The sequence below is a fragment of the Podarcis bocagei genome (assembly GCF_964188305.1).
Source record: "Podarcis bocagei genome assembly, chromosome: 11".
Taxonomy (NCBI): domain Eukaryota; kingdom Metazoa; phylum Chordata; class Lepidosauria; order Squamata; family Lacertidae; genus Podarcis; species Podarcis bocagei.
Genome location: NC_138136.1, coordinates 56,960,155 through 56,976,651, shown reverse-complemented (window position 1 = coordinate 56,976,651; position 16,497 = coordinate 56,960,155). Strand labels below are relative to the sequence as shown.

General features: G+C 46.2%; 1 protein-coding gene across 6 annotated transcripts in view; it reads right to left on the bottom strand.

The window, feature by feature from the left end:
- The window catches only part of LOXHD1 (lipoxygenase homology PLAT domains 1), a 188,597-nt gene that overhangs the window by 53,183 nt on the left and 118,917 nt on the right, over positions 1-16,497 (bottom strand). For 4 of the 6 annotated variants that reach the window (XR_014012837.1, XM_081212608.1, XM_081212607.1 and 1 more), the window contains 4 exons: positions 15,409-15,573; positions 13,973-14,154; positions 10,129-10,245; positions 1,046-1,208 (listed from right to left, as the gene is read on the bottom strand). Coding sequence is in view for 5 of the 6 variants with exons in the window: in XM_081212608.1 (XP_081068734.1) it covers positions 1,046-1,208; positions 10,129-10,245; positions 13,973-14,154; positions 15,409-15,573 (627 nt within the window). In the remaining variant the exon portion in view is untranslated. The remainder of the gene's footprint in view (positions 1-1,045; positions 1,209-10,128; positions 10,246-13,972; positions 14,155-15,408; positions 15,574-16,497) is intronic. The other 2 variants (XM_081212610.1, XM_081212611.1) reach the window with 2 other exon arrangements.

Genomic DNA, 16,497 nt, shown 5'->3' with positions numbered 1-16,497 from the left:
TTAAAGTGCCCCCCTTTTTTTGTACCGGAAGGTCCCCATGAAAACCCGTTCTTTAATGATGAATCAGAACAAATGGCAGTTCGTGTTTTCTGCAGATTGCTCTTTGCCCCGATTCAGCAGTAAAGGGTAGGTTTCCTCAGCGAAAGTGCTAGGGCAAAGGGAAAAATGTGCTCAGACATGGCGCTTTAAAGCACAGACCTGTCCCTAGAAACACAGCACAGTGGAATGAGGCGGTAGAATCCTGAGCTGGCATGGATTATACCACTTTGGACAACATGGATTGCATTTTTTGAGTGCTCCCATGAAAAAAAATCCTGCAAAGAGTACACGTAGCTGCAATAATTACATATTATTCTGGTCTATCCCCACCTCCAATTCCATCTCCCTTCCCCTCCCCTTATACCTATTTTGTAGATCAGAGGTTCCCAAACTTATTTGGCCAACCGCCCACTTTTCAGAGGTGGGGGGAATTCTCAGAACCCCCCCCCCCCGGAAATCTACCTTCTTTAAGCGAAGTGTCGGGGTTGGCCAAAGAGGCAGGCAAGTTGGGATCCACTTCCTGGATCTGGGTGATGCTGAAAAGGGTTCCCACAAGCCTGGGGAATCCCCTCATCTCCAGCATGACTGCCAGAGCCAGGGGAGCCACTGTCGCTATCCTGCAACAGCGCCTGACCTGGTGATAAGCGTCATTACACAACAGAACAAATGTTTTTTTTTCCAGTTTTTTCTTCTCTTCTCTTCTTTCTTTATGCTTCCACTGCCCGCTTATTTTTATTCAATGTGCCCCAATTGCACTCAAGGCTACTACCACCACCACCCCGGATCATTCCAGCACCCCCCGGGGGGTGATATTACCCACTTTGGGAAACATCACATTCTTGATTATAAGTGCTTTGAGGCAAAGACCTATCCTCTTGTTCTTTGCAAAATACCATGTTCACTACACATATAAATACATGCCATAGGTAAATTGTACTAAATTAGCACAGCGGGGAGTGGGTTGATCTAGAGTAGGGGCTGCCAAACTCTGGTCTGCCAAACTCACTTTCCAGCGGATCATCAATTAGTTCATCAATTTGCTTGAGCGTCCCATCTTTCAACAGTTTTTCAGTAAAGACTCTGGATGGAACCAGCTCCCTCATAATCTCGCCATCATCTTCAGAGGTGGCCAGCCACTTCTCACAAGGAAACGTTGTTTTTTCAGAACCCTAATGTGGCAGTTGAAGGGTGGGGAATAGCAGAGTGCAACAAACGTAAGTAGCGGAACAACGTATGTAAATACCAGGTCAGCAACCCAAATATTTGAGAAATAAATTTATGTCAGGGTTCAGCCCTACCCAGACATCTTCAGGACATAAGAAGAGTCCTTCTGGATCAGGGAGAGTGGCCCATCTAGTCCAGCATTCTGTTCTTACAGTGGACAACAAGATGCCCATGGAAAACCCTGAGCACAAAAGCATCTCTCCCCTCCTGTTGTTGCCAGCAACTGGTATTCAAATCTGAGGTCTCCTCAGATGAGGAACAAGGAGAGCAGGACCCTCCCCACACTTCCTATGACCCCATCAGGTTTGAATTGGAGGTCCCCACACCAACTCTCTCAGACTACCACCCCTGATCTCAGCCAGGACCACAGGAGCAGAGGAGACCATGAAGCAGCCAGGAAGTTCAGACCCACCAATGAAGGACCCAACTAGCTGTGAACTTGGGAGGATGGAGAAGCACATAGGAGCACTTGCTGAAATCTGGGCTGGGCTAAGAGCCAGGAAAGGGTGAAGCCTTCAGCTCCTATAACACCTCCCAGGCTGATGTGCTGGATTGCTGATGTAACAGGTCTCTATCCATCCTGACCTAGGGGAACCCACTCATCAAAACAGGGATGGAGAGACTTTGTTCAGACTGAGGTCCGCTTTCCATTCTGGGCAACTTTGCAGAGGCCACCTGCCAGTGGTGGGTGGGGTGAGAGGCAAAAAGTGAGTGGAGCAACTAACGTGCATGTTTCCTTTGTGCAGTAGCCTGTTTTCTGGGCTCTCACATCTCTGTCCAGGCAAGCAAGGGGCCCTGCCAGCTTTCAAGGACACATTCTAGGCAGGCGGAAACACTCAAGGAAGGTGTGAAGCAGTCCTAGTGAAGAACATGACTTGGGGAGCATCACATGAGGGTCAGGGGTGTGGCTAGAGAGGAGGTGTGGCCTAGAGAGAGTCCCCAAGGCCCAATAGAGAGGCACGAGGAAGGCACTGTGTCAACAGCACTCCAAAAAGGCACCTGCAACCAGCACCCAATGCACATTATCAATGCACATTATTGTTTGGTCTGTAGATGCCAGGGACCAATCTATGAACTTTCTGCATGCAAACTCCACCACTGAGTTACATCTGAAGGCCAAATGAGACAGGGCATAATGCAAGGCGGGGGGTTATTGTTTTTAAAAAATGCAAATGTAAGTAAACACCATTCATGGGGGAATCCCACATTGCAATGCCAGCTTCAGAGGAAGGGTTTTCCTTGGGACTGCAGCAAGGGAGGAGATGGTTAGACTTTCCCTCCCCACTTGCAGTGATCCGGATAATCATCAATATACCCTCCCCTCCTCCAGCTGATGCTGTTTGCATAACAAAACAACCTGCACCTTTTAATACGAAGAGCTACTTTGACATTAATGTCACGCCTAGTTTGTTCTCCCCGGAAAAAGCTCTTTGCTCTCAGCTGTTGGTCAGTTCTCCAGCGCCCTGAGAGCTCACGGAGAGCAGCCACAATATATAAATAAAATGTAGCATATAAAGTCACATTTTGCAACGGAGGAGCCTATCCTCACCCCCTGGGCTGTCAGAACCTCCTCATTGCTGTCTGTCGGTTCTCCCTGCGCAAATGAGATCCCACTGAAACACTCCGATTTGCTTGCCCCCACCTCCCCCAATACTCTGCACAGCAGATGAAATATAATTGTGAAATTTAACTGGCACATGTTGCTGTGGCTTTAGCCCTCTGCAGCGAAGTCAGCTTGTCCTGCCCAAATGCTTTTCAATTTAATCTGACCTCATTTCCCCCCCTTGCCGCGTACAGATACGCGGAGAGGCTTCTTAGCAGTCTAATCAGGTAGCAGGGCTTTTAGCGGCTTGGCAGCCTATTGCTATCCTGTGGCAGGCCGTAATATCCTGCGGCGGATGATGGCACGATCATGCAGCACTCGGCTCTTTCCTTCCTCCTATTCCTTCTCCTCCTCCTCCTCCTCCTCCTCCTCTCCCCCTTCCCCTCTCCACGTGCCCAAATCTAAAAGCTCAGCAAGAATATGTGTGGCTGCTCAGACGCATCACCCTGCCCTGCTACTACATCCCCTCCAGGCATTCTCATTAACAAGGTTTCGTCAAGGGCTGGTTATGGCTACAGAAAAAAAGGAAAAGGAAAAAAACGAAGAGGAAGGGGAGGAAGCAATGGGTACAAGCAGCCAGTCGCTGTCTGCAGGGAGCTATCCAGAGTGCTGATTCCGATCAACGCAAGCCAGGCAAAGGATTTTGACTGGCTATTTCACATCAAAACAGAAAGATCCATTATACAGTGGTACCTCGGGTTACATACGCTTCAGGTTACATACGCTTCAGGTTACAGACTCCGCTAACCCAGAAATAGTACCTCGGGTTAAGAACTTTGCTTCAGGATGAGAACAGAAATTGTACTCCGGCGGTGCGGCGGCAGCAGGAGGCCCCATTAACTAAAGTGGTGCTTCAAGTTAAGAACAGTTTCAGGTTAAGAACGGACCTCCGGAACGAATTAAGTACTTAACCCAAGGTACCACTGTATGTGGGGTTTTGTTTCAGCGTCGCTTGTGCAGGTTCTCTGCTATTCACTTGTGTCCACCCCCAATCACCTTTCCCCCCCTTCCCCCTCTTTCCCCCTCTTCTTCCTAATGTCTCAAGAAATGAAACTGATCTGTAAAAAATGTTACTTGGGAGGAAGAGAGAGAGAGAGAGAGAGAGAGAGAGAGAGAGAGAGAGAGAGAGAGAGAGATTGCACATACTTTTGTAAACCAAGAAAATCTTTAATAAAACAGAAAGATCTAGCCGTTCCCCTGCATTCTCGCCTGAAAACAGCCCCTCTGGTCTCTAGGCCCTATTTCCACCCAAGCCACTCCTCCTGCTGCTGTCCTCAGCACCTGACTTCTCCTGCCCTTCGATCCCCTTCGCCGTCTTCCCAGAGCATCCTTTAGCTCCTCGCTGCTTCTCCACCCACAATCTGTTCTGCCCATTTCCATCCAGCTACTGCCTTGCCTGCTTCTCAGCTGCCCTGCCTCTCCTTTGGTCTTTCCACCAGGCGTCCTGCCCCACAGGCTCATGTCAGCGGGGAAAAGGGGAGCCAGGAAGGAGGCACATGAGGGAGGGACGGAGGCAGGGGTCCAATCTGCCGAGTGCAGACCAAAGCCACTTAAGAGACAGCTGCCGGTGGCTGCCTGCTTCCTCCCCAGCATGCAGGGGAAGGCTTCCTTTGTTCCTAGATGTGGCTGGATTTTGAAGAGTGTGCGCCGTTAGCACAGGAGCACCAGAAGCTAACGGCGCATAATGTGCACCAGCGAGAGCTCATTAGTTTCAGGGAGGGGAAAGCAGAGAAGCTGCTGCAGTTATCTAAGAGTCCCTTGAGGATATTGCCTGCTCTCTTCCATCCTTCAAGGCAGCTCTCTGCTTCCCTGCTCGGTGTCGTCTCGTGATATAACAATACATCAAGACATTGCAGATAAAATCACTCATATTCGGAAGGAGCTAGACACCACCGTGGGAGCAGGGCTGGGGTGGGAGAGTGCTAGAGCTCTGTTTGGTCAACTTGCATGGAATCAATTTCAATACGTTACCCCCCGAGGATGTGGACAGGCTGCTTGGAAGCGTGAAACCAACCACCTGTCTCCTTGATCCTTGCCCATCCTGGCTAATAAAAGCAAGCCGGGAAGGGCTGGGCGATGGGCTCTGCGGGGTGGTGAATGCTTCCCTCTGTGAGGGGGCATTCCCAGACCAGCTGAAAGAGGCGGTCATTAAACCGCTTCTTAAAAAACCATATTTAGACCCGGCCAGTATGGCCAACTATCGCCCAGTCTCAAATCTTCCATTCTTGGGCAAGGTGATTGAGCGCGTGGTTGCTGAACAACTCCAGGCACGCCTGGAGGATGCGGACCATTTGGATCCCTTCTAATCGGGATTCAGGCCTCACCATGGGACTGAAACTGCCTTGGTCGCGCTGGTTGATGATCTCCGGCGAGCTAGGGACAAAGGTGAGAGTTGTTTCCTGCTTCTGCTGATACTTTCAGCGGCCTTTGATACAATCGACCATAACATCCTTCTGGACCGTCTAGAGGGGCTGGGAGCTGGGGGCACTGTTATACAGTGGTTTCGCTCCTTCCTCCTGGGCCGTGTTCAGAAAGTGGTGGGGGGGATGAGTGTTCAGACCCCTGGGCTCTCACTTGTGGGGTGCCTCAGGGTTCCGTCCTCTCCCCCATGCTTTTTAACATCTATATGAAGCCGCTGGGAGAGATCATCAGGGGGTTTGGACTGGGTGTCCATCAATATGCAGATGATACCCAGCTCTACCTCTCTTTCAAATCAGAACCAGTGAAGGCAGTGAAGGTCCTGTGTGAGTGTCTGGAGGCGGTTGGAGGATGGATGGCGGCTAATGGATTGAAGTTGAATCCTGACAAGACAGAAGTACTGTTTTTGGGGGACAGGGGGCGGGCTGGTGTGGAGGACTCCCTGGTCCTGAATAGGGTAACTGTGCCCCTGAAGGACCAGGTGCGTAGCCTGGGAGTCATTTTGGACTCACAGCTGTCCATGGAGGTTCAGGTCAATTCTGTATCCAGGGCAGCTGTCTACCAACTCCACCTGGTCCGCAGGCTGAGACCCTACCTGCCCGCGGACTGTCTCGCCAGAGTGGTGCATGCTCTAGTTATCTCCCGCTTGGACTACTGCAATGCGCTCTATGTGGGGCTACCTTTCAAGGTGACTTGGAAACTACAACTAATCCAGAATGCGGCAGCTAGACTGGTGACTGGGGGCGGCTGCCGAGACCACATAACACCGGTCTTGAAAGACCTACATTGGCTCCCAGTACATTTCCGAGCACAATTCAAAGTGCTGGTGTTGACCTTTAAAGTCCTAAACGGCCTTGGCCCAGTATACCTGAAGGAGCGTCTCCACCCCCATTGTTCTGCCCGGACGCTGAGGTCCAGCGCCGAGGGCCTTCTGGCGGTTCCCTCATTGCGAGAAGCAAAGCTACAGGGAACCAGGCAGAGGGCCTTCTCGGTAGTGGTGCCCGCCCTGTGGAACGCCCTCCCATCAGATGTCAAAGCGATAAATAACTACCTGACATTTAGAAGACATCTTAAGGCAGCCCTGTTCAGGGAAGTTTTTAATCTGTGATATTTTACTGTATTTTTGGTTTCTATGGAAGCCGCCCAGAGTGGCTGGGGAAACCCAGCCAGATGGGCGGGGTACAAATAATAAATTATTATTATTATATTATTATTATTATTAGGAGGCAAATCCTGGGTTCGGTGCTTGGTTTGTAACACTGATGTTTGGGGAGTGGGCTAGCTGGGAAGAAATGGCAGCGGAGGGCAGGGAGTGATGAACTATTCCCTTGCACAGCAGTTTCTGCTATTTTTTTATCCATTTTTTGGGTGGGGAGAGGTCCAGTCAGGTTTCAAGATTGTAAAGCAACCTGATTTGGAGGGCAGGCTCAGGATGACCTGAAGGGCATTTGCAGATGGACATTGGCAGCTGTCACTCTGCTTTAGCCTGTTAATTATCCCCTGAAAACAACCCATTTCAACACTTACATTACTTGGCATGTGGGTACAGGTGAATGTTTTTCTGCCCACTGCAGAATGGGTACAGGTGAACGTTTTTCTGCCCACTCCCTAATAATAATAATAATAATAATAATAATAATAATAATAATAATAATATTTATACCCCGCCCATCTGGCTGGGTTTCCCCAGCCACTCTGGGCGGCTTCCAACAAAACGCTAAAATACAATAACCTATTAAACATTAAAAGCTTCCCTAAACAGGGCTGCCCAGTCTGGTAGTTGTTGTTGTCTTTGACATCTGGTGGTAGGGTGTTCCACAGGGCGGGCGCCGCTACCGAGAAGGCCCTCTGCCTGGTTCCCTGTAACTTGGCCTCTCGCAGTGAGGGAACTGCCAGAAGGCCCTCGGCGCTGGACCTCAGTGTCCGGGTAGAACGATGGGGGTGGAGACTCTCCTTTGGATATAAATTCTGAAGTGTGGCGGTGTTCCAGTTTCTGTATTGTTTCAGAAAGTCCAAATTAGGCAGGCTCACCTTTTAATATGGGCTGAATCAAATTTCTGCTCCACCCCTACTTCCAATGAGCATTTGTTCCCCTTTGTTTGGGGGGAACTTAACAAACAGCTGGTGCATAGCCCCTTCCATTATGGCAGAAAGTCTGATTTGTGAAACCTGAATTTTTGGGTTATGCTTGAAGCCCATTTGAAAACAGCGACTGTCAGGAACTGCCCAGTCAGACAGTGACTTGCATAAGGCCGTGAGAATATAGGAAGGGCCCTGCTGGATCAGACTAGAAACCCATCTAGTCCAGCATTCTGTTCTCACAGTGGCTCACCACTTGTTCCCTGGCAACTGGTAGCCAGAGGCAGACCATCATAGACACTGGAGGTAATACATAGAGATGTGGTTCATAGCCATCAACAGCTAATCACCTTTTAAAGTCACTACGCAGTGTGTGAATAAGTAATTCCCAGGATCACAGAATTGTAGAGTTGGAATGGAGCCCAAGGATCATCTACAACCCTCTGCAATGCAGGAATCTTTTGCCCAACTTGAACGCACAACCCTGAGATTAAGAAGAAGAGTTTGGACATGATATCCTGCCTTTCACTCCCTTTAAGGAGCCTCAAAGCGGCTAACCTTCTCCTTTCCCTTCCTCCCCCACACAAACACTCAGTGAGGTGAGTGAGGCTGAGAGACTTCAGAGAAGTGTGACTGGCCCAAGGTCACCCAGCAGCTGCATGTGGAGGAGCGGGGAAGCGAACCCGGTTCACCAGATTACGAGTCCACCGCTCTTAACCACTACACCACACTGGCTCTCATGCTCTACCAACTGAGCTATCCATTCATTCTGAATCTTGCATCATTCATCTTCCTTGGATGAGCCTGAATACTACTAGATAGATAGATGATAGATGATAGATAGATAGATAGATAGATAGATAGATAGATAGATAGATGATAGATAGATGATAGATGATAGATGATAGATGATAGATAGATAGATAGATAGATAGATGATAGATAGATGATAGATATAGAGATAGAGATAGAGATAGATAGATAGATAGATAGATAGATAGATAGATAGATGATAGATAGAGATAGATAGATAGATAGATAGATAGATGATAGATAGATAGATAGATAGATAGATAGATAGATAGATAGATAGATGATAGATAGATGATAGATAGATAGATAGATAGATAGATAGATAGATGATAGATAGATAGGTAATTTATTACGGTCGGAGACCAGCTTATAAAACAACCTGGGGATACAATCCCAGAAGGAAAACAAACATTTAAAACAATGTACAATAAATTTAAAATTTATAAATGTTATAAGCGTGTAGACACTTAAAACTTTAAGCTACCGCAGAGAGATGACCCAGAGTCACCCACGGAATTCAGTTTGGGGATTTTCTTAAAGAACTAATTTGAGTTGGGGGATGGTCTGCGCCTACAGATCTGTACACAGAATCTGGCAACCATTCGGGTCGTCTTCTGATCTTTGCCTAACAGGAAAAGGTCGAATTTTTGCTTTTCCGGGAGGTCAGCGAGCCTCACCAGCAGGGGATCAATGGTCTCACTACGTGCCTCTTCATAAAAGGGACATCTAAAGAAGAAGCGCTCTGGGCTTCCTATATCCCCCAATGAACAGGCGCAAAGTCTCTGAGCGTATGGGACTTTTTTAAAGGATCCTTCCAGGACTGGCGAGGGCAGAGCCGAGCTTCTGGTGTGTGTAAAAGCCCTTCTTGCATTTTTGGATACAAGAAAAAAGAGATATGCTGCCGGTGCGGCTATATATCTCTTGATTTCTCCAATTTTATTGTTGGGACACATTGAGCAGTCCTGGTCAGTGGCGTAGCGTGGGGGGTGCAGGGGGGCTGGCTGCACCGGGCGCAACATCTGGGGGTTAGGGTTAGGGGGCACAAATCCACGGGTTAGGGGGCGCAAATTACTTGCCTTGCCCCAGGTGCTGACAACCCATGCTACGCCACTGGTCCTGGTGTCTCTCAGTGTCTATGATTCTTTGCCTGACCGTAGCTTTTGCCTGGCCCAACCCCAGACTCAGAAGGGCTTGAGGGGCAAAACCCAGTTTCTGAAGGGTGTTCAGGACTGCTGTCTGCCAGCCTGACTGGAACTGGTCACAGAGGATCAGTGGGGCTATTCCTCGGGGGAGCAGATTCAATGTCAGCCATTTGTAGATTGATGTTAGGCACTGAATACTACTATTAACAGAAAGGGAGACAAACATTTCCGTATCTACTTTCTCTACACTGTACACCTTTTTGTATCCCTTGCTTGCCTTTGCTCCAATCCCATTTTGGGTGCCTTTTTGCCCCTGTTCTAGTTCTAAAAAATATCCTTTTTGAGATGCAGAAGCCAAAATTCTACCCAGTATTCCACGATTTCTATACTGGCAGTTGTTGTTTTCCTACTGATCTATAACATGGAATTCACTTTTCCCCCCTACAGCTGCCGCACACGGGGACAATATCTTCATTGAGCTGTTCACCAGATCCCACCAAAGATCTTTTCCCTGGTCAGTCATACAAACACAAGAGGAGCCTGCAGATCAGGCCTGCGTCCAGTTCTCACAGTGGCTGAGCCTGTGAAAAGCCTGAAAGCAGGAACCCACCTGTGGTTCCTGCTAACACCAGTTCAGATCCCGTTAGTTTATACGTGAAGTTAGGATTTTTGCCACCTCCTTGGCCAGAAGGAGGTAAGGACTTGCTGCCTGGGTTTTGCAACAAATTCGGGGTCTGCCCTCTGCTGCACAAAGCAGAAACGTTCTGGTGGAATAGGTGCATGCCGCAAAATGCTCAGCTTTCTGCTCACCTTTCCGTTGGGTAAAAGCCTTCGTATCTGCACTTTATCAAGATGCCAACCAGGATTAATCCCTGTGCCGTCATGCCCAATGCGGATCTTTTCAAGAATGTCCCCAATGTCCTCCAACTGGAGAAATCAAGAAAGACATTTCAGGATCAACCAAAGTTTAGCAACCTCACTTTTCAACACCCAATCCTATTTGTTCCTTTAGCTTATATCTTGTTTGTTCTTAATGGGATAAGAAGACGACAAATATTCTGGCAGCATCTCAAACTGCAATCATCTCAGAAAGGTGTGCTAGGTCCTAACACATTCCAGCTAGCAGAGGACTTGACTGTAGACTGAAGCTCAAGAACTTGGCCAAAACAAAACAAGAAGGTGTATATTAATGGCTGGAGCTGAAGAATTCAAGAGAGAATAATGGCCAATTTAGACTTTGCCCAGGGCTTTCTGGGCCGTACTACTGCTAGGGTGGGGAATATGTTGTTGGACTACAACTCCCATCATTCTTAACCATTGGCCATGATGGCTGAGGTTGATAGGAGTTGGAAGAATGGCAGGTCAAGATGGTGGAGTATGTAGAGATGGCCAAGTTGACGGGGGAAATCCGAAATCAGCGCTACGAACTGTTTCAAAAGGACTGGAACAAATTTATATTCTATATGAAAGAAAACTGTAAACATCTGAAAACGTTTGTAGGTTTGGACTGAAATGTTTTGTCATGTAAATATAAGGAACTGATTTACCAACAATAAGGTGAAATATTAAAGAAAGATAGAAGGTAAAAAAAGAAGTGATTTTAGAAATGCTAAGAATTTAGTAAGATGTATGGAAGTCAGAAAGAGGGAGGGAAGGAGGTCGGTGCTTTGTAAAAGAATGTATTGGGATATGGAATTATGTAACAAAATATGAATATGAATGGAAAACTTAATAAAAATCATTATGGGGGGAGGAGAGATTGATAGGAGTTGAAGTCAGACATCTGAAGGGCTACAGACTCTTCATCGCTGCTGCAGAATTTAATGTGCAATAACTCAGGCAAAATGCCAAGCTAAAATCTGACCCCATCTTTCCAGCACATCTCCTTCTACAGGGGAGAAAGGCTGAGGGGGACTGAGCAGAGCAGACCTTCTTCTCCATCTCTTGCCTTTTCTTGAGGGTGGGATGTTTAAGGTGTTTGTGCCCTGCGTTGCACTAGAGCAGGCACCCCCAAACTCGGCCCTCCAGCTGTTTTGGGACTACAACTCCCATCATCCCTAGCTAACAGGACCAGTGGTCAGGGATGATGGGCATTGTAGTCCCAAAACAGCTGGAGGGCCGAGTTTGGGGGTGCCTGCACTAGAGCTTCCAATTTCTGGTTTCTAATAATAAAATAATTTATTTTTTAAAAAAAATTATATCCTGCCCATCTGGCTGGGTTTCCCCAGCCACTCTGGGTGACTTACAACATATATTGATTATTGTAACTCACTCCACGTGGGGCTGCCCTTGAGATGAACCCAGAAACTCTAGCAGGTGCAGAATGCTGCGGCAAGACTCCTTACGGGGTCCTTGCCATACTTACGGGACCGCTTCTCCTGGTATGTCCCAAGGAGGACCTTACGGTCTTCAAATGAAAACATCTTGGAGATCCTAGGCCACGGGGAGGTTAGGCTGGCCTCAACCAGAGCCAGGGCTTTTTCGGCTGTGGCCCCAATCTGGTGGAATGCTCTGTCACAAGAGACTAGGGCCCTGCAGGACTTGACATCTTTCCGCAGGGCCTGCAAAACAGAGCTGTTCCACCAGGCCTTTGGCCAAGGCACAGTCTGACCCCCTCCTTTGGTAATCCTCACAGAACTCTAGCCCAATGGTTGCCATTAATATGATTCTGAATTGATTTTAGAATGTATTTCAATTAATTGATTGTGATTTTATGTAAACTGTGTTATTTTTATTGTTAGCTATTCTGAGCCCGGCTTCAGCTGGGGAGGGCGGGATATAAATAATTTATTATTATTATTATTATTTATTATATAAAAACACAACAAAGCATCAAACATTAAAAAACAAAATATCCTTTACGAGCAACAAACACATCAATAAATCAATAGAAACCAATAGTAACAGCAACAATAACAGTAGCAAATGCTTGAAACTGGAATAGATCCACGAGCTTGCAAAATTATCCATTTCAGGTGACAGGGCTTACACCAACATTCTCCAGACCAACCGAGATGGTGCTATCCATCTCTCCTTTCGAACAAAAATGATTAAAATCTCCATTTATCTGAAAAACATTTAACATTAGAAGGAGAGCAATTATTCTTCCCCTCCCCTTCTGCTCATGCCAAATAAATTGCCTTCCTTTGTAAGGAAATGCCACGTGTGCTTTTAAAGACAGGCATGGAAGAAGCCAATGAAAAACAACAACAACAAAATGGTATATTTATTCAAGCACTTTCCACATTGCCATCAAATCACCTCCTCAAAGTGTGGCTGATAACAGTTTCTTAAATGCTTTCAGGATGCTATCTGCAGAATACAAAGCAGATCCAGCAGTAAAACTACGACTTCTTTTTTCTTTTCTTTTTTTTAAAAAAGGCATTTCACAGCCCTTGGATGATCAGGAATCCCGGAATTGTTTTCAAGGTCTATTGAACTTATTACAGATTCTCAGAAGCAGTTGACAGCACGCAACATTTTGCTCCTACTTCCCTCTCCCCACTCACTACTTGTCTTCTGCCAGTATGAAACATCAACCTCAAAACATGTAAAAATAAGATTTAGGAACGGTTTTGCGTTAGTCCAAAGGAATTCTTAAGTGCTCAAGGCCATGTGAGGATCAAACACGAAAGAATTAATGGCAGAACTATTTGATCCCTCAGTAAAAAAACAAAACAAAACAAAATCTGGATAAAAGAGCAGTTGGCCTAGATGTCTATTTTATTTCATCTTTAGCTTTCGAATGCCACAAAGGTGGAATGGGTTGCAAGCAATTCAGGGGATGTGGTGCTTTTGTTCGCAAATGAATTTACTGGAATCAATTCTGCAATACTTTTCCATGTTTGTACACTTCTTCTCCACATTCATGGATAGAACCACAGAGCCTAGGGCTTGCTGATCAGAAGGTCGGCGATTCGAATCCCCACAATGGGGTGAGCTCCCGTTGCTCAGTCCCTGCTCCTGCCAACCTAGCAGTTCGAAAGCATGTCAAAATGCAAGTAGATAAATAGGTACCGCTCCGGCGGGAAGGTAAACGGCGTTTCCGAGCGCTGCTCTGGTTCGCCAGAAGCGGCTTAGTCATGCTGGCCACATGACCCGGAAGCTGTATGCTGGCTCCCTTGGCCAATAAAGCGAGATGAGCGCCACAACCCCAGAGTCGGCTACGACTGGACCTAATGGTCAGGGGTCCCTTTACCTTTTAATTCATCTCTTTGCCATGGAAAGAGTGTAGGGCTTTTGACCTAGAGCCATTACGCTTCTCTCCTTCCCTCCCAAAAAAATCCAAATTAGCTAGGGGGGGGGGAGAGGTTTTATCCAATGAGGCTCTCTTGTTAGTGCAAGGATGTGTCTGCTAGTGCAACAAGACTTTCTCAACCTCTCCTGCATGCTCCCTGCCCCCAAATCACCAGATGGTTGTGGGGGAAAAAACCATAACTGATTTAATCGTGTGGGGAGGATATTCAATTGCACAGGTGGAAGTCCTTGTGATAATGTGATGACTTCATTGGATACAACCCATGAATACTGTAAATTATTAAGTAAATGTATGTAAATATAATTCACAGGATAATTCTGAGAGCAAAGGATGAGTCATCAGATCTTGAAATCTGGACTGCGGGAAGGCAAACAGCTACGGCATCTTTTAGGTTACCTCCACAATGAACTGATTCACGGTGTTCCTCTCAAAGAACATTCTTCGCTCCCTCTTGTTTTGGCACAAGGATTTCTGGCGAGTGCAAACCCCATCAGCTCCGTACAGGACAATGAAGACGTCGGCATCAGTCCCAGCTCCAAAAATATCACTTGTGTAAACAGTGACCTCGTAGGGAACAACTGCACGAGGCGAGGAAGAAGATAAACAGCGGGCAAAATGAGTTGTCGTTGTTAAATGTATGATCCGCTCTTCACCAGCATTTTCCAGAATTAAAAACTCTCTTTTTTTTAATGTTTAATGCATTTTATAGTAATATTTAATTTATTGTTTTATTTATAATTTTACTTGTACATCGCTAGGAAAGCCTTTTTATTGAAAGAAAGAAGAATTACCGGTGATCAAAGAATGGAGGATGAAGTTAATGGACTATGCAGAACTAGATAAATTAACAGGAAGGATTAACAACCAGCGGGACCAGAAATTCACGGAAGACTGGAGTAAATTTACGGACTATCTGAAAAGTATTTGTGAAGACCAGACGATGTTTGTAGGTTTGCAAGAAGTTTTGTGAGGAGTATTATTGGAAGTATTGCAAAAATGGATATGGGGAAGGATGTTTTGTTAAGAGATGTAAAGGCAATATAAAGTTAAGAAATGCATAAGAAGTGGTTAAACCGGTGGATCATCAGAGGTGCTGATGGAAATATATGGAAATATATATATGGAAAGCCTTTTTATTGTGGTTTATAATTTTTTCAGATTAACAAATGTTTGCATATCAAAATGTACTTCATCTTTCTGCCGATGTCCGCTTTTAAACAGTGCAGTCTTCTGCATGTCTTTTTCTATGAAATCATTTTTATTTGATTTCACAAATATAAAATTATAGCAACCCAAATGCTTCTCAATATATATAGATATTACTCTGAATCTCAAGACTCCCCTCCCCACGGGTCCTATTGTCAACATTTACAACTGCATATTATTCTACAATTTGTATTTTATACCAATCCATATTGTCCGTAATATTTGTTACAAGTGAGATTAGAATCTTGCCAATGTTTTCATCTGCTTGCAACGGTCTCTTAAATAAATCACAAATTTCCCCCATTCTTTTTTAAAGTTTTTGTCCTCTCGGTTCCTGAGCTTTCCATTTAGCTTTGCCATTTCTGCATAGTCCATCAGCTTAGCTTGCCATTCCTCCCTGGCAGGGCAGAAATAAAAACTCTTAAAACATGAGACATTTCCAATAATAGGTTGGGTCCTGAAAATACACCTCTCATGTCTCAAAGGCCAGAGTGAAGAGGTACATCGTGAAGAAGCCAGACACACCTCTGCAGGGACATAATTCCACAACCTAGGGGATTCCACACAATTTAAAAAAATCCTCATTTAAAAACACACCAAATATTCTGGCAAGCAACACTACTCACATGGGACATATGTCCTGGTCTGTAGGGTTGCAGGGAAGAGAACTCTTTCAATGGCTCCATCGTCTTCTGATTTATCCAGCCAACGACCACAAGGGAACACAAGACACAGCCCCAGGCATGGGGCATCCACTTCTACCCATTCCAAGAACCAACCTTGAGCTTTACCTGCAGAGAAACAGGAGACAGTATTCCAGGTGTGGTCTGATCACACAGTACTATGACGGCCCTTGATCTGTACATTATGTTTCTGTTGATGCAGCCTAGAATGGCATTAGTTTTTTGGGGGGGGTTGCTGTTCCATCACACTGTTGACTCATGTGAAGCTTGTGGTCTACAAAGACCCCTAGATCCTTTCCACATGTATGACTGGTAAGACAGGTGTCCCCCTTGCTTCACTTGTCTGTGGTGCAACCTGGGAATTAGGGAAATATTCCTAAGTTTAAAGAGCTCTGTGCCGTTAGGAATCATGGCCACTGGTCCCATCACCTCCTGGCAAATTGATGCTTTTGAATTCTGGTGCTGGAGGAGACTCTTGAGAGTCCCATGGACTGCAAGAAGATCAAACCTATCCATTCTTAAGGAAATCAGCCCTGAGCGCTCACTGGAAGCACACATCCTGAAGCTGAGACGCCAATATTTTGGCCACCTCATGAGAAGAGAAGACTCCCTGGAAAAGTCCCTGATGTTGGGAAAGGAGAAGGGGACAACAGAGGACAAGATGGTTGGATAGTGTTCTCGAAGCTACCAGCATGAGTTTGACCAAACTGCGGGAGGCAGTGGAAGACAGGAGTGCCTGGCGTGCTCTTGTCCATGGGGTCACAAAGAGTTGGACACGACTAAACGACTAAACAACACAATGGTGTTAGGAAAACATTCTTTAAGAAACAAATAAAAGTTTCTGGAAGCCTTAAAGAGGGTTCCAGAATTCTCTTTAATGAGTAGCAGTGGCACGCGAGGCTTGATTGGTGTCAGCCGGTGGTGGAAATAAAGGGAGGAAGTTGCAGGCTGAAATTTCCTCATGAGGAAAGCACACATGCACACGCTGTCAGCATGCACACTGACAACAAGGTTGGAAGTAAGACAATGTGT